The sequence below is a fragment of the Esox lucius genome, chromosome 4 (assembly GCF_011004845.1).
Source record: "Esox lucius isolate fEsoLuc1 chromosome 4, fEsoLuc1.pri, whole genome shotgun sequence".
NCBI classification, from domain to species: Eukaryota; Metazoa; Chordata; class Actinopteri; order Esociformes; family Esocidae; genus Esox; species Esox lucius.
This window is the reverse complement of record NC_047572.1, coordinates 30569963-30595160: the sequence shown is the minus strand read 5'-3', so window position 1 is coordinate 30595160 and position 25198 is coordinate 30569963. Positions and strand designations below refer to the sequence as shown.

General features: G+C 45.9%; 3 protein-coding genes across 4 annotated transcripts; 2 read left to right on the top strand and 1 right to left on the bottom strand.

Annotated features, from left to right (window-relative positions):
- The first annotated feature begins 526 nt into the window (after positions 1–526).
- On the top strand, positions 527–11718 carry tbc1d10c (TBC1 domain family, member 10C). The gene is made up of 12 exons (XM_034291987.1): positions 527–900; positions 1009–1159; positions 4856–4964; positions 5054–5161; positions 5515–5621; positions 5751–5865; positions 6097–6162; positions 6517–6706; positions 7650–7807; positions 7901–9682; positions 10604–11413; positions 11632–11718. Exons 1-12 carry the CDS (start codon positions 822–824, stop codon positions 11716–11718), a joined length of 3762 nt encoding a protein of 1253 aa, XP_034147878.1. The 5' UTR covers positions 527–821.
- Positions 11719–11766: 48 nt separating this feature from the next.
- rad9a (RAD9 checkpoint clamp component A) lies at positions 11767–16466 on the bottom strand. 2 transcript variants are annotated; one of them, XM_010901472.4, is made up of 13 exons: positions 16174–16466; positions 15573–15738; positions 15370–15440; positions 15209–15282; positions 15085–15133; positions 14881–14995; positions 14563–14662; positions 14366–14472; positions 14146–14252; positions 13989–14053; positions 12770–12874; positions 12458–12677; positions 11767–12357 (listed from the first exon to the last, which is right to left on the bottom strand). In XM_010901472.4, the coding sequence occupies exons 2-13, from the start codon at positions 15604–15606 to the stop codon at positions 12235–12237; spliced, it is 1170 nt and encodes a 389-aa protein (XP_010899774.1). In that variant the 5' UTR covers positions 15607–15738; positions 16174–16466; the 3' UTR covers positions 11767–12234. The 2 variants fall into 2 exon arrangements, with proteins under 2 accessions (XP_010899774.1, XP_010899782.1); XM_010901480.4 differs by having other exon boundaries at positions 15573–15673.
- Positions 16467–16648: 182 nt separating this feature from the next.
- zgc:113229 (uncharacterized protein LOC550612 homolog) lies at positions 16649–24728 on the top strand. Its single transcript, XM_010901491.4, has 5 exons — positions 16649–18133; positions 18248–18399; positions 19051–19513; positions 21401–21757; positions 22240–24728. Exons 1-5 carry the CDS (start codon positions 17282–17284, stop codon positions 22483–22485), a joined length of 2070 nt encoding a protein of 689 aa, XP_010899793.3. The 5' UTR covers positions 16649–17281; the 3' UTR covers positions 22486–24728.
- Positions 24729–25198: the final 470 nt, after the last annotated feature.

Sequence of the window (25198 nt, the reverse complement as noted above, 5' to 3'; positions counted from 1 at the left end):
GTCACAAAATTAATACTTCACGAATTGTCCATAGCATAATAAAATATTGTATTACTCCTTACATCACTCTCTCATTAAATTATTTTTATTGTTAGGCCTATTGCTATTTATAAAATCACACTCGCTCAGCTTTGAATTTCTATCCTTGTGTGGACGTTGTGTTTTCCCTAAATGTAACCTAACAGTCATACCTAAACATAACTTATCCCTAATGTAAAAACCTAAAGAAATCCCAGTTTTAACACTAAACACAATTCAAAGTTTTACAGCAATTTTAAGGAAGTGTTTCATTTTTTTTGGCTTGTCAAGACTTAAAATGGTCTTAAATCAACCTGTGAAACTAAAACACGCACGCACGCATGCACGCACACACACACACACATACACACACACACATAATGTAAGTGACAAGATGCATTGCGGAAGTTTCTCTCTTCCTCTCGTCTCATTTGAACCCAACAGTTCTCTCCAACAAGCATCCCACCAAGTGATCAAATAGAGGAGACAAGCTGAAGGTATTTGATTTTTGTTCAGTTCGTTACCACTTTACAACAAGCCGCTATGCTTACAATCAAAGTTGACGGCGGAGCAAGACATTGACAAGGTATCACTTCTGTTTCACAACAAAGTGTGCGTGCTGTTGTACTGAAGCGTGTGTTCATCAATGCTAATATACAGGATGTCTTTTACATGAACACTTTAGTCATTTAGCAGTAGCTCTCATCCAGGGCAACTTACAATAGTGGCTTTGTAGATTTTTCATAATTTTGTGTCCACCTGTGGGAGCTGAATAAATCCAGGTGTTTGTGAGCTCCACGCTCATGCCAAGCGAGCCACATTGGACCCCAAGTATGGGTGTCAAACTTGTACTTGCCTTTACTCAGAACACACCAATATCAGGTAGGATAGTGGACACACTCACACACACACAGACACACACACACACACACACACACAGATGGCGTAACCGACATGAACTGACACCACTGTCTTTCTCATCTTTGTAAGGTAAGATGCTGAGTGTGTCCACTCCAACCCAGATTACCCCTGGCGGAGAGGACAGTTCTGAATCGGACCGGGGCTCAGAGGTCGGAGTTCCACTTCCAGCCACCGAGACGGACCGCTTTGGCTTCATCCTTGGAAATGGATCTACTGCCAGGTTAGTACTAAGCAGAGTCTGTCTCAGGAACGTGGAAAACTGGTTAATACTCCATCTCTCACTGCTTGGGTTTTACATTGTCTGTGTTTTCTTAATTAAAGATGGATTAGTCAGAATGAGACACACACTGAGAAATAGTGGATTTGTGCTGAAAATAATCAGAATCACCTTGAAACAACCAGTACATTTACACACACTTAGCTTAATGGTACTGGTAGAAAACAAAGACAGAATACACTAGATCTACATACAGACACACAGTTATACACAACGACAAGTGAGCATATAAGATAATGGTATATTAGTGGGTTAAATATATATATATATATATATATATATATATATATAAAAACTCATTCACAGCTGATGGACACACTAACAGTTTCAAAATATGCAATGCTGTCTACATGCAGGGAGATGAGCAGAGGATTTAATGGTGCACATTTGAGCTATTTACATTTTAGTCATTTAGCCAACGGTTTTATAGTGAGTGGCGTGCAGTTATTTAATGTTGAGGTTGCTTGATGCGATGAGCATTCATTTAATTTGTCTCTCAGGGGCAAGCTGGCCAGACAGTGATCGGAAAACGCAGCTCAGGTGCAAGGTTTCTTTGGTCATTATTGATCTGTGCTGCCCCCCCCCCCCCCCCCCCGTGACAAAGGGCAATTTAAAACTTGTTGTTGACCTTGGTAGGAGGGTTCACAGCAAAACCAAAGGCAACTTTATGGAAAAAAGTTATGACACAAGAGATTATTCTGATCAGTAGTGCACATCTTCTCCCCTTTAAAAGAGACACACACACACACACACACACACACACACACACAGGTAAAATCCATATTTAAAACATGACAATCTTAACATTTGGCCCAACACCCTCTCAACATCCTGACCTGTTGCCATGGAGACAGTTGCACCGACACCGTGTGGTTTTCCTGTTTCCTGTGCCTCTATGGTGTTTGTCTCTCAGTGACGAAACCCAAAGGTGAAGTTGACTCAACTCAGTGCATTTGCTGACAATGTGTTGGTGTTAATTGGCTGATTCAGAGAAGACTTTGGTCGTCAAGGGAAGGACCCGGCCAATGGGAGGCTAACGTTAGTAAACATAGTACATGATACTTCTGAGCACTTCTGAGCACTAACTGCTGTCAGCAGTTAAATCAAAGACAAGAGCCTGTTCCAATGGCAGCTGAACACGCCCATGCCACCACGCACCGTACCCACCTGATTCCACAGATGTGTTTGTATAATTAGGCTGCAGGGCAGTTTCTTTTCCTCGCCTCACTTCCCTCTTGCCACCACTCTGGAAGCCGTCAGTCTTTGTCTCATCCGTCCACAACACCAGGACTACGGCCACCTGTCCCTCTCCAGAGGCTAACCAGTTTTTTAAACCTTGCAGTGTAGCCTGCTCTGTAGTTCTGCTCGTACACACACTCAGAAATAGAAGTACCAGTGTGTATTTAAAAGGGTACAAATGGTTGGTGGGTGTCCCTTTGGTTGATGCCTGGCAATGTGGGTGGATTGATTTCCTGCCCGTTGGGCCCTGTCCGGGGCCTTCCCCGGGTAGGGTCACAGTGTCGCCGCACCCCCCCCGTCTCAGTTCCAATTTCTTACGCTGCTATACTATTGTGCTGGGGGTTTGGGTCAGTTCTCCTTCCCCACTAAGTTCTCCTTCTCCACTATAAATCATTGTTGATATGAGGAATGTATTTTCTGAATTTTCCCAGTCTCCTCCCGTTTTAAACTTTAGGAGGACATGAGGTCCTGGTCCACATCTGCAGAGTACTTGGTTTTGGGGGCCCGTTGCTGTCCCTGTCCTTGTCCATCTGGTCATACTTCTAAGTTTAGTCTAAATTTAGATAGGCTCTGGATTTAGCCCAAATACATTTATAAATTATTCCAATTGGACTCTTAATATCTCACCCGGCACAGCCAGAAGAGGACTGGTCACCCATCTGAGCCTGGGTCCTCTCTAGGTTTCTTCCTAAAATTCGGCCCTCTTAGGGAGTTTTTCCTAGCCACTGAAATTCAACACTACTGTTGTTTGCTCCTTGGGGTTTAAGGCCGGGTGTCTCTTTAAAAGCACTTTGTGACAACTGCTGTTGTAAAAAGGGCTTTATAAATAAATTTGATTGATTCATTGTGGCTGGGCGGGATCCTTTTTGCCGGACCGCGTAAGCGGAGCCGGCCAAGAAGACCGACCGACCGACTAAACCTTGTAAAATAGCATAGTGGTTAGAGACGCAGACCTGCAAACTATAGGTCCTGAGTTCATATCTCCTCGCAGGTGAGGCGAAGTGCGCATTATGAATGATTCCATGTAGACGACAACTTTGCTGGCTAAAACCACCAGTGACTACATTATAATAAGCCTGAAATAAGACAGTAGTTATGTTATAGTAAGCCTTAACTAAAATTGTATATGGTTATATTGCGACTGTTTCTGGCATGGAAAAGTTAATCTTCATTCTCGCCAGAAATTGCTCAATTCTTATGATTATTCCTAAATTAGTAGATACCAGTAAGCCTATTACTGGCTAATACGATTTTCAAACGGCCAGTGGCAAAAGCTAACAGTTCATAGACGCTAACAGTTCTATTTTTGGTGGAGGTAAACTTTATAAGAAATGTTAGTCAGTTTAATGTTTAGTGTTTAGCGACTGGTGAAATGCGTAATGTTGTGGCATTGTGGTTAAAGACAGTGCCTCTCACGTGGAAGACTTAAATTAGAATCTATTGTGAACAACCACATTTATTTTATTTCCACGATTCTCTCGCTGTTTCTCTTGATAAAAAAATTTGTTCTCGTCACCTTTCTTGATAGTTATTGTATCAATATCATTCACGAATGAAAGAAAAAACTATGTTGTTATGCCATGAAACAAGAAATAAAATACGCCATGAAATGGAATAACTTTGGCAGACTTGCAAGCAATTGCTCAATTTCTATGATTATTCCAGTAAGTTAGTAGATATTGGTAAAGCCTATTACTGGTTAATAAGCTGTTCAAACAGCTAGTGGCAAAAGCTAACAGTTCATAGAACCTATTTGCGGTTGAGGTAAATTTAGTAAGAAACGTTAGTCAGTTTAACTGTATCAATATCATTCACGAACGGCCAATTAGCTGTTGATACTGACACAGCCATTCACGCGGGCAATATTTTTTGTTGAGGGCCGGCTGAACTAGGCTTGCCTGGTTTCTTGTTGAGAGACAATTGTGTATCCTTCAGTGCCAGTCCATTTGTGTACCTTATAAAATTGTACCAGCAAATGACCTACACACGTTTTCAGTGCTGCAGGGCCCAATGTAGCCCCTCCCCTCAAGGCTGAAATGGTGCTAATTTGTTCTTTATTTTGTTTTAATTCACTCTGTACCAATAATTTTTGTCTAAAGGTGCTCTTCTGTCCCCATAAAGACAGAAATTGTTCCTTTGAGGGAACATTCTTCAAATGTGTACCTATAAGTACAGATTTCTTGTTTCGTACCTCAATCTGTGTAGTATCGTCTTACTCCTTCCGGGAGAGTGTTTTCCTGTTTAGGCACCAACGGCAGACTCCAAAAGCAATTGAAAGCCCTGAATAAAGGGTCGAAGGACACAAATTCCACTAGACCACCAGCCCCGGAAATATTCTGACTTAGAAATAACTTTTCCGATTCTGTTTAAAGTGTTCACCTTACACTATCGGTTATACAGTGGAATCAGGAGTGAAGGCCCGCCACCGGAGCTTGTCAGACAGAGAGAGGCAAAGTGGATCAGCATCATCAGCCAATGGGATCGTGTCTTACTAAAGAAGTCCAGTAAGGTGTGTACGCTGCCTTTATGAAGTCACCTCTCCTGGGACAAGATGTTCACTGCTGCAAGACCCTAACACAACCTATGTCTGTCCCTCAGATCAAAGAGCAGTGTCAGAAGGGTATCCCAGCATCCCTCAGGGCTAAATGCTGGCCACTGCTGAGTGGTGCTACGGACAGAATGCGCCTCAACAAGGACCTCTACCAGGTAGGAAAGGGCCAACCGGTCCAGGGGTCGATCCATGACCTAATTGTGTCTTTACGATGTACATACACCTACGGATATGATTTGCACCTTTGAGACGGGTAAGGAAACAAATGCTGCATGAGATAGACAGGAAATTCACAACAGATAGTGTAGAGCTCATTCTGATTATATCCGTAGGGGAGGCAGTCATTTTGACACAAACATTTTTAAATCTATTGTAAAATAAAAATAAACATCTCAGTGCAGTTGTATTGGTATAACATAATGTCCATGTATTGTAAGCAGTACACACTGTAGATACACAAGTATTGCAGAGGAAGACGCAGTTGAAGTAAATCTCTCTCCTCTGGCAGACCTTGGACTCCAGGCCCGCACTGCAGAGCTGGGTTGACATTATAGAGAGAGACCTGGATCGCCAGTTCCCCTTCCATGAGATGTTCCTCTCTAGAGACGGCCACGGGTAACGCCGCTTTGTACTACTACACCACGAAACACCATGAATAAGAATCCCATGCAGGGAACTGTCGGTTTCTGGCTGACCCGAGCGTTCTGTCGTGTCCTGTGTTTGTGTGTGGTGTTGCGTGGGCAGGCAGCGCGGTCTGTTCCGTGTGCTGAAGGCCTTCACTCAGCTCCGGCCGGAGGAGGGGTACTGCCAGGCCCAGGGGCCTGTGGCCGCCGTGCTGCTCATGAACATGCCGACCGAGGTACGGTCACAGCCGCTGTGTTGCGATCGCCGCCACACGCTGGCGTTTTGCCTGAGTTTTGGGTTTAACTGGACCAAAAAAGAAGAAAGATAACTCTAGCGCAGAACTCTGCATCATAGGTCACCAATGCCATATTCCAGCCTGTTAATTAATCACACATTCCCATACGCCATTTGAACAGAATAAGACGTGAAAAGCTTACAGCTTACACCTGTATCGTTGTTCCCACAGGAAGCATTCTGGTGCCTGGTACAGATTAGTGAGCTGTACCTCCCTGGTTACTACAGCCCCCTACTGGTAAGACCTGGTACTTTACCAAGCACATGATGCGCGGAACCTCTGCACATGCACGACACATACTGCTGCGCTAAAACACACGCGTCAAACTGGTTCCCGTGGAGGGCCGAGGGCGTGCAGGTTTTCACTCTCACCTTGTGCCCGATTGATTAGTTAGGTCACTAATTGGTTGGTTTCTACCCTCACCTGGTTGCTTAGGTCTGAACTGGCAACCAATTAATAGGAAAAACCTGCAGACACTCGGCCCTCTGTGGAACGGGTTTGACACCCCTGGGCTAAAACAACAGATTAATACGTCCGCATGCAACGAGGTGATGTGACAAGGGCATTTCCCCGCCTGTTTTTATTTTGTAGGAGGGTGTTCTTTTTGATGCGGCCATGCTAACCTGGGTGCTGAAAAAGATGTGTCCCGCAGCCCACAAGCACATGCAGAGACATGAGGTGGACCCTTTGATGTTCGCCACCGACTGGCTGATGTGTCTGTTCACACGCCACCTGCCCTTCAACACCCTCCTCCGAGTCTGGGACCTCTTCTTCTGCTACGGTCGGTCAATGACAAGAAAAACGCATTGGTTTCTGTATGTCGGTTATCCAATCCACAGCATATCCGGCCCCGATCATTTTGTCCTCCATTCTCCACCCCGACCCATTAGTCAAGTCATTCTCCACCCCGACCCATTAGTCAAGTCATTCTCCACCCAGACCCATTAGTCAAGTCATTGTCCACCCAGACCCATTAGTCAAGTCATTCTCCACCCAGACCCATTAGTCAAGTCATTCTCCACCCAGACCCATTAGTCAAGTCATTCTCCACCCAGACCCATTAGTCAAGTCATTCTCCACCCAGACCCATTAGTCAAGTCATTCTCCACCCAGACCCATTAGTCAAGTCATTCTCCACCCAGACCCATTAGTCAAGTCATTCTCCACCCAGACCCATTAGTCAAGTCATTCTCCACCCCGACCCATTAGTCAAGTCATTCTCCACCCAGACCCATTAGTCAAGTCATTCTCCACCCCGACCCATTAGTCAAGTCATTCTCCACCCAGACCCATTAGTCAAGTCATTGTCCACCCAGACCCATTAGTCAAGTCATTCTCCACCCAGACCCATTAGTCAAGTCATTCTCCACCCAGACCCATTAGTCAAGTCATTCTCCACCCAGACCCATTAGTCAAGTCATTCTCCACCCAGACCCATTAGTCAAGTCATTCTCCACCCAGACCCATTAGTCAAGTCATTCTCCACCCAGACCCATTAGTCAAGTCATTCTCCACCCCGACCCATTAGTCAAGTAATTCTCCACCCAGACCCATTAGTCAAGTCATTCTCCACCCAGACCCATTAGTCAAGTCATTGTCCACCCAGACCCATTAGTCAAGTCATTGTCCACCCAGACCCTTTAGTCAAGTCATTTTCCACATCACGCTTATCCCCTCCATACGCCTTACTTTTGGCCGATTTCCCCACGCCTCCTCTCTGTCAGGAGTGCGCGTGTTATTCCAGGTGGCAGTGGTCTTAGTGCGCAGGGCTCTGGGCCGGGTGGAGCATAGGGAGGAGTGCGACGGACAGATGGAGACCCTGGAGAGGCTGAGGGGAGTGAAGGAGCATGTACTGCTGGATGACGACGCCTTCATCGCAGAGGTCAGGCATCCGACCTCTGACCCCTTAGGCTTGTTGCCGTGGTACCCCACATGAACCCCCTCTTCTCTCCCCCTCCCCCCCTCTCCCACGCAGGTGTGTTCTGTCCCGCTGTCTGGTAAGGATCTGGACAAGCAGACCGAGAAAGAGCTGGAGAAGTGGCGGAAGGAGCGTCCCGCTTCCACCTTTGACCCCCGGGGTCGTTGCCACGGATATCGGACGGTGTGGGCAAGGGCTCGAGAGAGGGAGGAGAGGAATAAGAAGCAGAGGGAGAAAGTGAACATGTCTCTCCACATCAATCGCTCTCCTTCCACCCTCTCCCTCTCTCCCTCAGTCTTCCGCAAGAGGCAGAAGAGGGGGAGCAAGTCAGATCCTTACGAGGGGGAGGGGGGATGCAGAGGGGTGAGCGAAGTCCCAGAGGAGGTGTGGGAGGAGCAGAGGGATGGAGGGATTTTCAGGAGAGCGAGTGAGACGGGTGAAGGTCCATCCAGGACCCAGGGTGTTCCACCAACACCAAAGGACAGGGTACCGTTCAAACCCAAAGGACAAGAGGCCCGGACCCAAGACTCAGATCCACGCCAGGAGCTCACCTCTCAGCGTCAGCGAAAGAACCAGGGTCAAACATTCCGGGCCCCGGAGGCACAGGACACCAGCCACAGCCAGGACAATGTGGAGACACAGGAAATACTGAACACACAGTCAACAGGGAGGGCAAACGTGATTACTGAGCACATGGTTACAGAGACACCGGGTGAGGAAGAGGAAAGTGAGGAGGTAGAGGAGGCGGCAAAGACACGTGACAAAACACTGACAGACAAACACACACGTCAAGACATCCAGACACATGCAGAACCCAAGAGAGCGGGAGACATGGAGACAGAAAAAACTAGCGAAATACTCACAGATGAAAGTGCAGAGACAGGGATGGCCACTGACGCTAAACAAGGGGCCGACACAAACACAGGGTCACTGACAGGGAGACACACAGAGACTGACACACAATCACTGACAGGGAGACACACAGAGACTGACACACGATCACTGACAGGGAGACACACAGAGACTGACACAGCGACAGATACAGACAAGGAGGTAGAGGCCGGTATAGAGGTTCAGTTGCAAACAGGCGCAGAAACCGAGACATGCGCAGATACAAAATCAGAGGTAGAGAGACCAGATGAAGCAGAGGTTTATCCAGAAGCGGAGACCCTGGGAGAATGTGATTCCACCATCCACATAGATGCTGACACGCTAGCAGAGGCCGAAACAGACTCTGGATCACAGATGGAAGCAGTCAAAAACACAGAGGGACCTGTAAACACAGAGGTCGGGACAGAGGGACCTGTACACAAAGAGGAAGAGGGACCTGCAAACAAAGAGGAAGAGGGACCTGTACACAAAGAGGAAGAGGGACCTGTAAACACAGAGGTAGAGACAGAGGGACCTGTAAACACAGAGGTAGAGACAGAGGGACCTGTAAACCAAGGGGTAGAGGGACCTGTAAACCAAGGGGTAGAGGGACCTGTAAACCAAGGGGTAGAGGGACCTGTAAACCAAGGGGTAGAGGGACCTGTAAACCAAGGGGTAGAGGGACCTGTAAACAAACGTGTAGAGGGACCTGTAAACAAACGTGTAGAGGGACCTGTAAACAAACGTGTAGAGGGACCTGTAAACCAAGGGGTAGAGGGACCTGTAAACACAGAGACAGAGGTACCTGTAAACACAGAGACAGAGGTACCTGTAAACACAGAGACAGAGGTACCTGTAAACACAGAGGCAGAGGTACCTGTAAACACAGAGGCAGAGGTACCTGTAAACACAGAGGCAGAGGTACCTGTAAACACAGAGGCAGAGGTACCTGTAAACACAGAGGCAGAGGTACCTGTAAACACAGAGGTAGAGACAGAGGTACCTGTAAACACAGAGGTAGAGACAGAGGTACCTGTAAACACAGAGGTAGAGACAGAGGTACCTGTAAACACAGAGGTAGGGACAGAGGTACCTGTAAACACAGAGGTAGAGACAGAGGGACTGGTAAACACAGAGGTAGGGACAGAGGGACCGGTAAACACAGAGGTAGGGACAGAGGGACCGGTAAACACAGAGGTAGAGACAGAGGGACCGGTAAACACAGAGGTAGAGACAGAGGGACCGGTAAACACAGAGGTAGAGTCAGAGGGACCGGTAAACACAGAGGTAGAGACAGAGGGACCGGTAAACACAGAGGTAGAGACAGAGGGACCGGTAAACACAGAGGTAGAGGTACCTGTAAACACAGAGGTAGAGGTACCTGTAAACACAGAGGTAAAGACAAAGGGACCAGTAAACAAAGAGATAGAAGAACCTGTAAACAAAGTGGTAGAGACAGAGGGACCTATAAACAACGAAACCAAGGTACTGGTAAACATTAAGGTGGAGACAGAGGGACCTGTACACAAAGAGACAGAGACACTTGCAAACAAAAAAACTGAGGAACCGGTCAACAAAGAGGTAGAGAGACCTGTGGACACCAAGGTAGAAGGACCTGTAAACAAAGAAATAGAGAAAGAGGGACCTATAAACAAAGAGGTAGAAGGAACTGTAAACAAAGAGGGAGATGAATACGTAACCAAAGAGGTAGATACACCAGTAAACACAGAGATAGAGGGACCAGTAAAAATAGAGGTAGAGGAAGGGATAGAGAAACCTGTGGAGAGTCCAAATGAAATCCTGGTACACACAGAAGCCATATCACATATCGAAGTACGGGACACTGGGACAGAACCGTGCGGGACAACACCGGTAACCTCCTCTCCGGAGCCTGAGGTGGAAGGGGACTCGCCAGACGGACCGGGCCAAGAAAAGACAGCGACTGATGAACCCCAGGGTCCCGTCACCATGCCTCCAGGGTTGTGTCAGGACGCCAGCGAGAGTGAGGAAGCCAGGGAGGACGTATTCCCACTCCCCTCCCAGGAAGTCTCCGCTGACATCATCACAGCGTTACAACCGGGGGAACCACTGAGGGCTGACATCTCTCACATACCTGGCAACAAGGCGTCCGAACGTGGCAAGAGTGACTCCCCTCTTGTAGAACCAAAGGCTGACTCTGGCAGCTCGGTGGCCGCGCCAGCCGACGCTTCGTCCAGACGGACACTGCCCGGCGACGGGCCGTGGGCGGTCCCGGCCGGAGATTTCCGGCTCCGAAAGTCGTCAAGCTCCCGGAGGCACACGCGGAAGCTGTCCGCAGAGCTCTTCACCGACCCCAACCAATCACAACCCGCCTCCAACCAATCACAACCCGCCTCCAACCAATCACAACCCGCCTCCAACCAATCAAATGCAAGCCTTGTCGCGTCAGGCCAAACGCAAGCTACTCCCTCGGCTCCCGTTCAGGCAGCCGTGCCCCCAGAATCGCCCCGAAGGGTGACAGGGACCACCTCGACTCCTCCCCCACCTCAGGCTGGGCTGAAACCAGACAGGGAGCCCCCCAACACCCCACGGAGATTTGGCCTATTCCGCCTGCTCAGAGGGGAGCAGCCTAAACACGACCGGGCCAAAGTAGAACCTAAAGTCCCGGTTCCACACATCCTGATCCAGGACTTCAGTGATGGTGTGGGCGACGGGTGCACGGTCGGGGTGGAGGAAGAGGGGAAGCTGAGCTCCAGAGAGAGGAGGAGGAGACGAAGGGAGCAGCAGAGGAGGGAGAAAGAGGAGGAAAAGTTACAGAAGAAGAGGGAGAAAGAGCTGGAGAAAGAGGAGAAAGAGAAAAAGAAGGAGAGGAGGAAGCCTCAAACAAGGGGGAAGAGTTTCCAGGTGCAGCCTAGCCACGCTCCTCTGTTCGGAATCAGCGGCTCAAAGACATTTGGTTCCAAAAGAAACTCTACTCCGTCCACGGAGGCGTACTTTTAAAAAGGAATGAGGTGAACGAAGATTAATGTAAATAAATACACAATGTAAATAATAAAACAATTCTATTTCGAAACTCTGGTGGAAATATGTGTTTTATTGCAGGGCTTGTGTAAACAGAGGCATACAAACAGGAAGTGCTTGTCAACATCCTCATGTGACATCATTCGTCGTCACAGTTCATTACATTTCAGGTTTTGGTCATTTGGCTAGCTGACGCTCTTAACCAGAGCCACTTCCAACAGAACACCTGGTTGTCCCATCTCTCTCCCTGGTAGATGATGTGATCAGCATACAGGTGCAGACATTTTTCTCAATGCTGCCACTGGCAATAAAAGGCAGAAGTCATCATACATAGAAAAGTGAAGAATCCTACATGTTTAAAAGTCTTCAGATTAGATCCAGGCCTTCTCTCGTCTCTTTAAATCTCCCATCCACGTCCTCACAAGGAGTTACCAAACCGGCGTGCAAATGGGGCACACACACGCACGCACGCACGCACGAATGAACGCATGCACACGGGGATCAAATCCGACCAGCCCACGTCACGGCGATGCTGCCTGTGCATCGTCCTCACTGTCGCTAGCCAGCACTTCCTGACTCGTGGCTGTCTGATTGGTCAGTTGAGAATCAGTCGGACAGACTGACCCAAAAAACAGGGAGCGGAACTGAGAAAGAGAAGGGGTGGGGGAGCAGAGACATGTTGGCTTTAGAATGAGATCCCATTAGTCTTGTAACTCACACCAAACTTTAGGAAACAAACCTCACCTTTTTATTAGGGGGCCTTTCAGTATCCCCCGTCTCCTCTTCCTCCGCCTCCTCGCTTTCAAGCCTGTGATTGGCTACAGGTGACTGGGCTTCAAGCCTGTGATTGGACCTTTGTGCGGGTGCATTCGAGGGACCCGGTAATTCACTGGTGTCCATGGCGATGAGGTAGGAATCTATGTCATCGTTCAAGAAGTCGTCTGCAGGTGGCGGCGAGCGAGCTCTGGCATGACAGGGGAGCATTGTGGGTAAAGAGGAGTCCTATGTGAAAAGTCACGACTGCTCTGACAATTTGACAGCTGAATGTTGATTTACCGTTTTGGGTTGTTGTTGTGGTTACGAAGGTTGAGGTCATCAGAGAGAGTGGCGAGCACAAAGTTTACCTCCAGAACACTGTCGGTTACACTCAACACCACAGGGCTGGAAAGAAAGACAGGCAGGCAGGCAGAGACAGACAGACAGGCAGAGACAGACAGGCAGGCAGGCAGAGACAGACAGGCAGGCAGACACACACTTTAGTGATACATGGATTAGGGCTGGCCCGAATCTAACAATAACATTTTGGTCAATTGGTAGTTGGATAGTTTTTTACCAATCTGATTGTAAACCTTTTTTAATACGTTTATTTTTTCATTTAATAGATACACACTATGTTTTAATAAAATTATCTAAATCCACTGAGCCAGTCTGACGCTCAAAATCCCTGAGGTTGACATTTATCTCACAGGCAAACACACACAACGTATCTTCGTAACGTAAAAATGTGTTTTAGACATGATTTTCTGAAGTCAACCACGCGAAGCAGCTTTTTCAGGGATATAATGTCACTTCTCTGTAGGCCACAAGAAACAAAACCATACAGCCTCTGTATGTTTCAGAACATGAGAGAAGGAATGCCATTTCTGCAATCTGCAGCCGCCACATTCCCTGTGGAGGGCAGCACCTGTGTCAGCTACCTAGGCATGAATATATTACAAATATTGAAACATAACCATGTATCATTTCAATGAAGCCTGTGGCATATTTTAACAAACCCTCCAGAGTGTTATAGCTTTTGACTCCTCATAAGTTCATTGCTGCTGATTCTCGTTCTCTGGCTCAGTAATAGGCTACCTAAAATTAGCACCAAAATATGTTTGATTATAAAGCCCCTGTTGGTCCTCCTGATCTCTGTAAGTCACCTTCATTTCGCACCTGTATTTCAGGGGGGTTTGTTCCTACTTCACTCACACTCTGGTCAGTAGTAAAATGCTGAGCTACACTTCATATGTACAAATGTAGGTCTCATGTGGTGTTGTCAGGCCAAATCAGGAAAAAAGGAAAAGTGCTTTTTTGGTCACGAACACAGATTTGCACGCACGTGTTTGTACGCCAATGCTGATGAAGACGGACACGTTTTCAGCTCTGAACAAGCACATAGAAAACACTAAAACCAATCAACCAGTCAACTGAATGGGTTCAACCCTAAACACGATACTCTAGAAATCTCAACAACTTAACATTTGAACGTGTTAAGTCGACCAGATCGCCTTACCTGCCTGGCAAGTCAAAATGTACCGAGACAGGGAGACCCGTGGACTCTGCAAACACCAGCAAGCCCTGAGACACAAGACAACATTAGGTTACCGTGGTGCCATCAAGTGTCCTACGCCACCCCAGATCATAACACCAGCCGTGACGTATTTTCCTACCCTCAGCTCCTTCAGGCAGAAGGTGATGCTGCTCTCAGCTCCTACAGCAAAGTGCTCAAACTCATCGGAGCTTAGAGACAGTTCAGTCAGCATGGCTTTGGCTCGTTCTGGCAGGGAATGCCAGGGGGGGAAGAAGGCGAGGTGGTTTATGACATGTACCAAATACCAAACGCTATGCAACACTTTAGCGGCGTAGAACAGAAGCGGTCGCTCCCCTCACCTGGCTCTTCCTCTACGTAGTTCCTGAACAACACTCGTTCTCCGCTCACCGACAAACTCACCTCTTCCAGGGCGGGAGGGAAGTGCAGCACTGTGTCCACCAGCAACCTGGAGGAGAGGAAACCAAGGTTAAAGAAGGAGGGAAGGAGACAGGAAAGGAACATAGAAAGACAGAGGAGGCGAGTCGGGGTGGGTTACCGGGGCTGGGCACGAAGCACATTGCTACAGCTGTCTTTATCAAACACGGCCTGAAGACTCTCACTGTCCTGGAACGACAGGTTGTGTGTCTTCATCAGCCCTATGGCGAGCGCAAGCAAGCCCATGTGAACACACACACACAAATTAAAGCTGTGGTTAGAGGAAAACCGATGGTGTGAGGATGTTTAGCACCGCTGAACTTTTAAGATGTCATTATTTTAACGGTCAGTTGGTCAGTCTGAAATATTTTCATCTCTCTGTTCCACGGCCTTAAATCTTAAACGTGTTCTAGGGTCTGAAACACGCTTCTCTCCGTACCATGTTTGCAGTGCAAGGTGAAAGTGAGACGACTCTTCTCTCCAACTAGCTCAATGTGACACTTCTCCACAGTCTTGTCCAGTGATGACAGGGATCTGAAGACAGCCTGCACACACTGAAGGAGGACAGGAGTCAGTACACATGACACAAGGGGTATGCAGCTATAGAAAACACAAAATGTTTCAGGGCAACGCGTCCCTCTACCTTGATGGCCATCTTGCAGCGGAAAGCATGTCCACAGGGAACCGTATACCTGACAAACAAATGGAAGAAAACATAGGTAGTCAACTCTTTCTTTCTCCTTCACACACACACACACACAACATACCTGCTGAAGAAGAGTGGGGAGAAGAGGAAGCATGCGTAGGCTGAGCGGGACGAATTCACAGAACGCAGGGCCAGCTGACCGAGAAGAAAGATAAAAATTACATCTTCAGGCCAATAAATCACAGGGCTAAACGGTGTCTTGGGCTCGGATTGGTGCCTTACCCCGTCATCCTCTGGCTCCAGATACAGCTCATCGCCTATCCTGGACAGCGAGTGGATGGCCTTGGCGAGCACTGTAAAACACAGACCATCACCACGCACGGTATATAATTAATTTGCGCTTACATTTCAACTGTATTTAACAGAGACATAAGTTTAGCTAAGCGCTCTAAGACGTCTCCTTAGATGTCAGGTCGGATTAGTACCTTTCACGTTGCCTCCGGTCACCACGCAGTCCATGGCCGGGAGATGCAATGGCCTCGGGATGCGGGGTTTCAATTACATGCAGGTGTAGAAATCCGCCGTTCTATCACTCAAACACCGCCCGGACGGCCATAAGTGTTTCAGTCGCAGGGTAGTTAGATACAATATCTCAAAACGAGCAACCGATAGCTCAGTGAGCATGAATAACGGTTACCCCAACGAAGAATACTTCATGGACACTTCTGTCCCTTATAAATATGTATTTACTACACAGTAACGTTTTCTAGCTAGCGCGTGCCAGGGTTAATGCAGAAGGGTAGCTAGCTAAAATGCTATTCATACAAAAGGGCATATTGCTGACAACTTGGAAAAGGACACAAGACAGTTAGCTAGCAAAGTAGTCATGTCATCAGTTGACACTAAAGATAGTTAATGACACCTTGTTGCCTGGCTTGCTTGTGAACCTTGCTAGCTAACTAGCTAGTTGTTTGAGTAAAGTTAACGTTGCTTAGCTTGCATTTTAGCGAGAATAACAATGTCTGTACGACCGGATACGTGCTAAATCTGTATGCACTATATCACCCGATATGATTGTTTACTCACTTTCATATATATTAATGTACAACGCGTTGTTTACTTCAAAGCCACCTTAACGCGCGTCTTTCCGGGCGACCAACCAAAGGAACGATGGGCGTGTTCTTGATTATTGCGCGCATGTGCAGATAGTTCCTCTTAATTTTTAGTGACAGTTGACGTTTCAAACAGTTTTTGATAAGTTCCTGATAAGAAAAACCGGTCTCGACAATCCTGTAACGCCATCTTAAAACGTTCATTACATTCCTTTGTACAATTAACAAATACAGTTGACGTCTCACAGGCCAAATGTGTAATAAAAACGGATTTGATATGCTATATATATATCTATACATGTAGATATATATATATAACTATTTACGCTAACCTATGACCACAATGTGCTGAGAAATATGGAGTGTGAACTACAGATACGAAAGAGAGGGCGGGGGGAGAGAGAGAGAGAGAGAGAGAGAGGGAGGTAGGAAAGCGTCACTGTCTCTTGCAGATGAAAGAGTAGCAATCCAACCTCACTGGTCTTTCTCGTTGGTCTGGGTGCCTTTGCCTGTGCAACTCTTATTATTGTGTTATGCCCGCAGTGATGACATTATCAATCCAGGTAAAATAAAATAAAGAACAACGTATTAACCGCGAAGATAGACACGTGTGGCATAAAGAAAGTATATAGAGATACAGGAGATAAATCATTTGGAGGAAGTGGAAGAGAAAAGGTGACAGAAAAACAAGGGGAAGGTGACAGAAATGGTTTGAGCTGTTTTTAGCGTTGCTGTACATCTATTTTCTGAGGCTACAAAACTTTGGTGCAACTTCTCAGATGGAAGACTGGAGTAAGCATACTACTGGTCGGGAAGTAACATTCAAACAATCCATGTAGAAAAGAAATTGGTGAAGTGTGACAATGAAGACGAGAAGGCAAAATAAATCAACCAGACATGCATCCTGACCCGACAAGAGGCAGCGGGGCCAGGACTGAAACGGAATAAAATCTTAGGGCAAACATAAGGATATTGATTAACTTTTCTGTCTAATCCATCCATACATCGTTGTACTTTACGCTTGTATGTGACATCAATGGTCTAAGCCAGTGGGTTGGATGTGAGTGCGATATCTGTTCTGGATGTCTCAGCCAAACCCCTCCGTGGACACCCAGACTCTGCTTCAGTCCATGCTCCAGAGACTCAGGCTTCAGCCAGGCTCAGAGACCCAGCACAGCTGGCATGGACAGGACCCCCACAGCCCCACCACAGCCGCCCAGCACCAGGGGACGAATGACGGGAGACCTGCGGCTGACATCACTGTCAGGGGGGCCGAAGCTGAAAGGCGACATGGAGCGGTCTGGGAGCGCGAGATGGGGACCTGGGTCCCCAGTCAAAAAGAGAAAGACGAGGAAGTTGATAAGCGACCAACCAACATTCTCCCCAAGATAGACGGGAGACAGGTGGTGTCATCCCCTTCTGCTAGTTGGGATTCCACGGTCCTCGCCCTGTCCCCCTCAGTGGGGAGGCTGCCAGCGGTGATGACCTTCACAGGAACTCAGGTTCTTGAGAATGAGGACCCTGTTAAGACACCCCCTCCTAGTATCTCATTGCTAACCTCAGAAACCGAGTGTTATCAGAACCATGACAGTTCCATTGTCATGACATCAGCCTCTGGTTTTACCCCGAGGGTGTATGCTTGGTCCTTGAAGAGCACACAGTCCTCTTTGGATATGGGGAAACGGATGGACAGATTGGGGAATGGGGGGTCAGTTCTTTCGGGAGATAGTGATGTCGTGGAGCCTGTGTCACTGAGCGAAGGTGTAGCGAAAACCTCCTCTTCACCTAAGACGAGGAGGAGATTGTCCGATAACATCCCCCTCAGGTGGACACAGAGAATTAAGGAAAAATGGAGAGACAGACAGGAGAATTTGGAGAAGAAAAGGAAAGAGAATCGAGTGAAAGAAAAGAGGAAAGATACAAAACAATCTGAAGTAAGTACATTAGCGCTCATTTGTATTCATTTGATGATAATATGATACCCACCTGTCTTAGCACATTGGCTCACATTACACTTGAGGAATCATAATTTTCTACCCATTTTACAGATCTCCCCGCAACATCAGCTGCCAGTCAGAGAAGATAATGTCACTAAAATGTCAAATGAAGAAGATATGACCAATCAGTCCCCAATCAGAGAGGGTCAAAGTGAACCCCCTTCCACTCTGTCAGAAGACAGCGGTACAGAGGGTCCCTTCAGGTCAGTAACATTTTTTTGTTGTTGCAATAAACACAAATGGTCCGACTGTTTAAAACCCTGTTGAAAACCCCACTGAAGAATGGAGGGATGAGCAGAGAAAGGAAAAAACATTTAAAAAAAGATGAGTGGGAAATTCCTAAATAAATTAGAAAAATAGAGATTATTCAAGAAATGCTATATGATTATGACAACAGTTAGCCTAATCTAATAATCCCTCCCCAACCACCAATTTAGTTAAATTATAAAAGTACTTGTTTTCGAACAATATGAATGTAAACAAACAAAATACACCAACAATATTGAATAGAAATAACTAGAAAAACACATTACCCAAGATATTAACTACCAATGACTTGCCATCTGAGTGAGTTATTTGTGGTTTTTGCACAGGGAGGAGGCCATAGTTGAGATATTAGTCAGGGTGATACTTGGTTGTGGCAACGTTGAGGTGTCTGACATTCCCTCTTCATTGACAGTTACTGTAAAACACCTTCTTGTCAACAACTTGACTTTCTCTATCGCTCTATCTTACACACACACATACACACACAATGCTCAGTTCCTGCTATAGCGAGTGGCTGAGTGTGTTAGCACATTGTAATGTAGTGCATGTTTGATATCTAACCTAGCATTCCTGATTTCATGTGACAGATCTCCAAGTCACTTTGAATACGGCCTCGGGTCCTTCAGCTTGTTGGAAGAGATCCTCACAGGGCAGGAGTGGGCCAGGTTTCTAAACCCTTCACAAGAAGACACCTCAGCTAATCAAAGAACAGTTCATGAGGCCACAAACCCATCACAGACCAATCAGAGCACACAAGGTAAAGAGAGAGACCAATCAGCATTGACGCAGGACCGAGCAAGCAGTTCACGACAGTTAAACAGTCACTGGGTCTTCACACCTCGCGAACTGGACCAAAATTCAAATCAAAGTGCTGATGTTTCCACAACTGTCAATATGGATATCACAGTACAAAGCCTCGTCCAAGAACACAACCCAAAATACCAGACCATCCAATCAGCGTCAATGGAATACGGCCCCGTCCAATCACAAGTCTGCACAGATGAAGTGAGGCCAAATCATATCCCTGTGCGAGACGTCTCCATCCTTAAGGTAAGATTTCAGTCGAACATGATGAGCCTTTACTGCCTTAGTTGGTGCTGCTGCAACTCCAGATTTTGTCTCATCTTTTTCTTTACCTCTGACGTTAAAGGTCCCCTCTGCTAGTAAAGAATAGATAATTCTGACAAATTAAGGTGTTTGATTAAGTTTGATCACAGCTGAATAAATGCCTGCAAGACAGCAATGATGGTATTGTGCACAACAGATCTGAACATACAGTGAGGGAAAAAAGTATTTGAGCCCCTGCTGATTTTGTACATTTGCCCACTGACAAAGAAATGATCAGTCTACCATTTTAATTGTAGGTTTATTTGAACAGTGAGAGACAGAATAACAACAACAAAAATCCAGAAAAACACGTCAAAAATTTTATACATTTATTTGCATTTTAATGAGTGAAATAGGTATTTGACCCCTCTGCAAAACATGACTTAGTACTTGGTGGCAAAACCCTTGTTGGCAATCAGAGAGGTCAGACGTTTCTTGTAGTTGGCCACCAGGTTTGCACACATCTCAGGAGGGATTTTGTCCCACTCCTCTTTGCAGATCTTCTCCAAGTCATTAAGGTTTTGAGGTTGACGTTTGGCAACTCGAACCTTCAGTTCCCTCCACAGATTTTCTATGGGATTAAGGTCTGGAGACTGGCTAGGCCACTCCAGGGCTGTAATATGCTTCTTCTTGAGCCATTCCTTTGTTACCTTGGCCATGTGTTTTGGGTCATTGTTATGCTGGAATACCCATCCACGATCCATTTTCAATGCCCTGGCTGAGGGAAGGAGGTTCTCACCCATGATTTGACGGTACATGGCCCCGTCCATCGTCCCTTTGATGCAGTGAAGTTGTCCTGTCTCCTGAGAAGAAAAACACTCCCAAAGCATAATGTTTCTTGTTTTCTTGGTAACTATGGTCCCAGCTGCCTTGAGATCATTGACAAGATCCTCCTGTGTAGTTCTGGGCTGATTCCTCACCGTTCTCATGAACATTGCAACTCCACGATGTGAGATCTTGCATGGAGCCCCAGACCGAGGGAGATTGACAGTTCTTTTGTGTTTCTTCCATTTGTGAATAATCGCACCAACTGTTGTCACCTTCTCACCAAGCTGCTTGGCAATGGTCTTGTAGCAGCTTGTTACCTGTATAAAAGACACCTGGGAGCCAGAAATATTTCTGACTGAGAGGGGATCAAATACTTATTTCACTCATTAAAATGCAAATCAATTTAGAACATTGTGTTTTTCGGGATTTTTGTTGTTGTTATTCTGTCTATCACTGTTCAAATAAACCTACCATTAAAATTATAGACTGATCATTTCTTTTGTCAGTGGGCAAATGTACAAAATCAAATACTTTATTCCCTCACTGTAATAGCATAATAGAATGTCACTGGAAGACAAAAACATTTGGTAAAATACACAACTAGTCTATGCCACCTTAGTTTTACACCATCTGCTCTCTATCCGATTGAGATCAAATGGTTGGCATGCAGAGGTTTCACTGGTAAGACCAGAACAGTTATTATTTATGATTGACAGTAAGGAATGTGAGGTGAAAGAGTGCTGGAGGGTGCATAATGATGGGACGTGACCCCGCCCTTGCCAAAGATACTTTGTGCTCAGTAACTTCAGGGTGCAGGTAGTCCAGTTGTCATAGCATATAACCAGTTGCTGGTCTGAATCCCTGAGCTGGGAAGTAAAAAAAAAAAAAAAAGGTTTTATCCCTAAGCAAATCCTACGCGTGTAAGACAAATTTCCCTTTTACCTGCATGGACAAAAAAAGTGATATTGTCCCGGGTGAGGTTGACAATACTTCCAGTGTCATGGAACACTTAGTCCCTCGAGCGACCACGATCACTAACACTGTGCATTGAACACTCCACAGCCAGCGGACATGTCAGAAGACACCGCCCTGATGCGACGAGTTCACCTGAACAGGAAGAGGGCGCACCAGGCACAGGAGAGGAAGGACGTGAGGGAGCGTGTGAAAGCAGCTGAGGCAGAGAGAATGGAGGACAACTTAGTCCCGGCTGATGAGACGAGCAGCAAAGCCTGGGTGGAGGAAACGAGGGACGCGAGTGTGTTGCCTCTCTACCCCCTGAAATCGTCCCTTTCCTCTCACCTGTCATCCACCCCTTCTCGCTCCTCCGCCTCTGGTCCTCTTGTCATCCGAAGTATCCTGCGGCACTCCGGGTCTCAAGATTCCGACTCCTTCCCGACGATGGAAACCGCAACGAAAAGGGTACGGAAAAATGTTAGCCTCTGATATCAGTCCCACACTGTAAGAGTTTGAACCACTGTACATTATTCAATTGATCACTCAAGTTGTTTTATAAAGCCCCTTTCACATCAGCAGTTGTCACAATGTGCTTTTACAGATACCCAACCTGAAACCCCAAAGAGCCAGCAACAACAGTTAATGCACTGTGGCTAGGAAAGACTCCCCTAGTAGGGTCCAAACCTAGGAAGAAACCTAGAGAGGAACCAGACTGAGGGGTGGCCAGTCCTCTTTTGGCTGTGCCGGTTTTTAAGAGTACATGATCTTTTGGGCCGTCAGTGTTTCTATTTTAGGGTGATTTGTTGCATATACATGGAATGCAACAAATATTGCAGAGCATTTACCCAGTCCTCCCCCTCTCTCTCCCCCTCTCTCTCTCCCCCACCCCCCTCTCTCTCCCCCATCCCCGTCTATCTGTACATTCTGTTTATCACTGTTTCACTCAGAGGCGGATGACAAACCCTAATCGTGTGTGGTTCTCTGAGGAGGTGGTCACCATACCACCCAACATCCTTACCCTGGAGGATCTTTGTTCTGAGGTGGATTCTGGGACGGAAGAGGATTCTTCTCCCGATGAGGATGCAGTGATGGAGGAGGAGGTGAAGGTTGTGCCGATGAAGCCACAGCCCACTGCTGCTCTCCCCGCTTGGGTGCAGGCTCTGAAGAAGAAGACGAGGAAACACAAACACTGAACAACATTGGTCCTGTCAGAGCACATCTTTTTCTTTACTAAGATTTGGTCAAAAGTTTAGATTTGGGTAGCCTTATTTAACCAAAGACTTAGCATGAGAGACCTGGCCATTCGTGTATAGCAGTTTCCAGAAAACATAGCCATGTTCCCTCTACAGTCAGAGTAGAACACAGATATGTTTTCTGGAAACCTGTGTAACCTCTGAAAAATCGCATTTCCTCTTCTATGCCACATCAAATTCCTCCAGACTCTGGTACCATTACTGATAAAATTGCTAATGCTGATTTTAATCAATGCTGTATTTCAGCGGGGTACCATTTTAAAATAACATCTATGCGGATTTGGGAGTTGGGGGTGAAATACTGATTTGTTTTTATGGTGACAATTATTTATTTTTTCTTTCCAGCTATTCAGAGGTTAAGTCCTTGATGCTTTGCTAGCTTCAAACAAAGAACTCCCATGAGCAGACTATCTCAACGAAGGGCTGCTTTAATGTGCAACCCCATTTATCTCAGGGGTCTACAACCCATATGTTAAATCTAACATTGGTGTCAGGAGGTATTCTTACATCATGGAAAGCTACTAATGTCCTTCCTCTCCTTATGAATGGGGACACTAGCAATCATGATAGCTATGGACTGAATCATAAACTGTCTTGTCTAGCTAAGGTGTTAGTTGGTGAATATTTCTATATCATCAGTCTGGTTTTACTCCAGGGCACAGCGCTGTTAATGGTACCTTTCTGGTTGTAAATTACTTTGAGTTTCTTTGTTTATATACATATCCAGCGCTTTTAACATTTAATGAAGTTGACCTCTTTAGGTTTGGTAAATGACGCCAGTTAGTGATTTTAGGACTACCTCTGTGGCAGAACTTCTGCTTGATGAGAAGATTTTTATTCAAAACCGATGATGCCGAGTTAGTAGAGAAGCTGAAGATCCAGATGTGTGTTTTATAACACGTTGATTTATCTCAGATGACTGAACATTGCATGTTTTATGAAAAAGTGGGATGGATGTGGGCTGTATTTTCAAAGAGCAGCATCCTCTTCTGTTAGTTTATAAACGTCCAGGATATCTGGCTTCACTTGTCTAGGTTGAAATAATGAAATACCTGATATGCTGCGAGTAGCTTTTGATAATACAACCTTTATGTTTAATGCCCTGCAGAAGTGGACTGCTTGTCAATAAGTTGTTGTTTATGTGGAGCTTTTTGTTTAGTTTTTCCTAAAACATTTTGTACGAACGAAAGAAAGCGGTGTGTTTTCCCAAAATAAGATAAAGACAATAAATATACACATGTATGGGTAAATATGTCCACACCTTTGACAGGTACTGTATGTATATGGAAAGAAGACAGTCAAAACTTTATAACAGCATCTGAAACTTTTTTCATGAAATTCAAATGTTTGATTCCAGGTACTATGTCTGTTGCCTAGCGCTTTTTCTGTAATGGAAAATCTGTCTCATTGTACAGTTCCTATGAACTTTCTTCACACTTTTGTCTTATAGACTTAATTTGTAATTGATAAAAAAAAATTGCCATCAATCGGCACGCAATTCCCCATAATGATGAGGTAAAAATGTGTTTTGAGAAATGCCAACTAATTGAAAATAAAAAAGCTCTCATGTACATCAGTTTTCAGACCCTTAATTAAATAGTTTGGAGATCAGCACCTTTGGCAGCAATTACATCTTTGAGTCTAACTGGATTTGCCTCTGCCAGCTCTTGCACATTTGGGAAGTTTCTCCCCTTCCTCCTTGCAGATCTTCTCATGCTGTATGATTGGACGCAAGGCGCCGGTGAACTGTGATATTCAGGCCTCCCCTCACATGTTCAGGCAGGTTCAAGTCTGGGCTTTAGCTGGGCCACTCAAGGACATTCACAAAAAATTTCTTTCATCAGACAAGATATTTTTCCTCATTCAGAGTCTTTCAGGTGGTAAGCCATATACCTTTTACTGAGGAGCAGCTTCCGTCTTGCCACTACAACAAAATCCTGATTGATGGAGAGCTGCAGAGATGGTTGTCCTTGCGGCAGGTTCCACCATCTCCATAGAGAAACTCTTCAGTGACCATTGGGTTCCAGGTCACCTACCTGTCCGATGCCCTTCTGGCTCAGTCACTTAGTTTGGCTGGATGGCCTGCGCAAAGAAACGTTTTGGTGGCTCCTTCTTCCTAATTCCATTTTACAATGACAGAGCACACTGTACGTTCAACTTAAAAAAATAATTATAACCTTCCCCAGATGGACATCATAACCTGCCTGAATACTTATTTACATAAAGCAGCTTTTCATTTTTTTAAGAAATTTCCTGAAATATCTTTAAAGTTTTCAATTTATCATTATGGTCTATTGTGTGTTGATTTGTGACCAAAAATATATATATATAAAAAAGTATATAACACAGAATAATGAAAAAGAGTGTAGGGTTCTGAATACTTTCTGATGATGCTGTATATTATTTTAATGTTTATATTTTTTCTCTGACTTTGCCGATAACTAACACAGCACTGTAATGTGTTTCTATGGAAACGATTTCAGTGTCCTGCATCCATTAGCATGTGATATCATAGCAGACCAATATTGTTGTGGTCAGCGTCTTTCCTCTAACCCATTATCTGTACATCTCGCTCCCTCATCAATGGAGTTAGTCACAGCATAGGTTTGTACTGTTAATTGAGGGGGTCAGGGTCAATGGATCCCAGGATTTT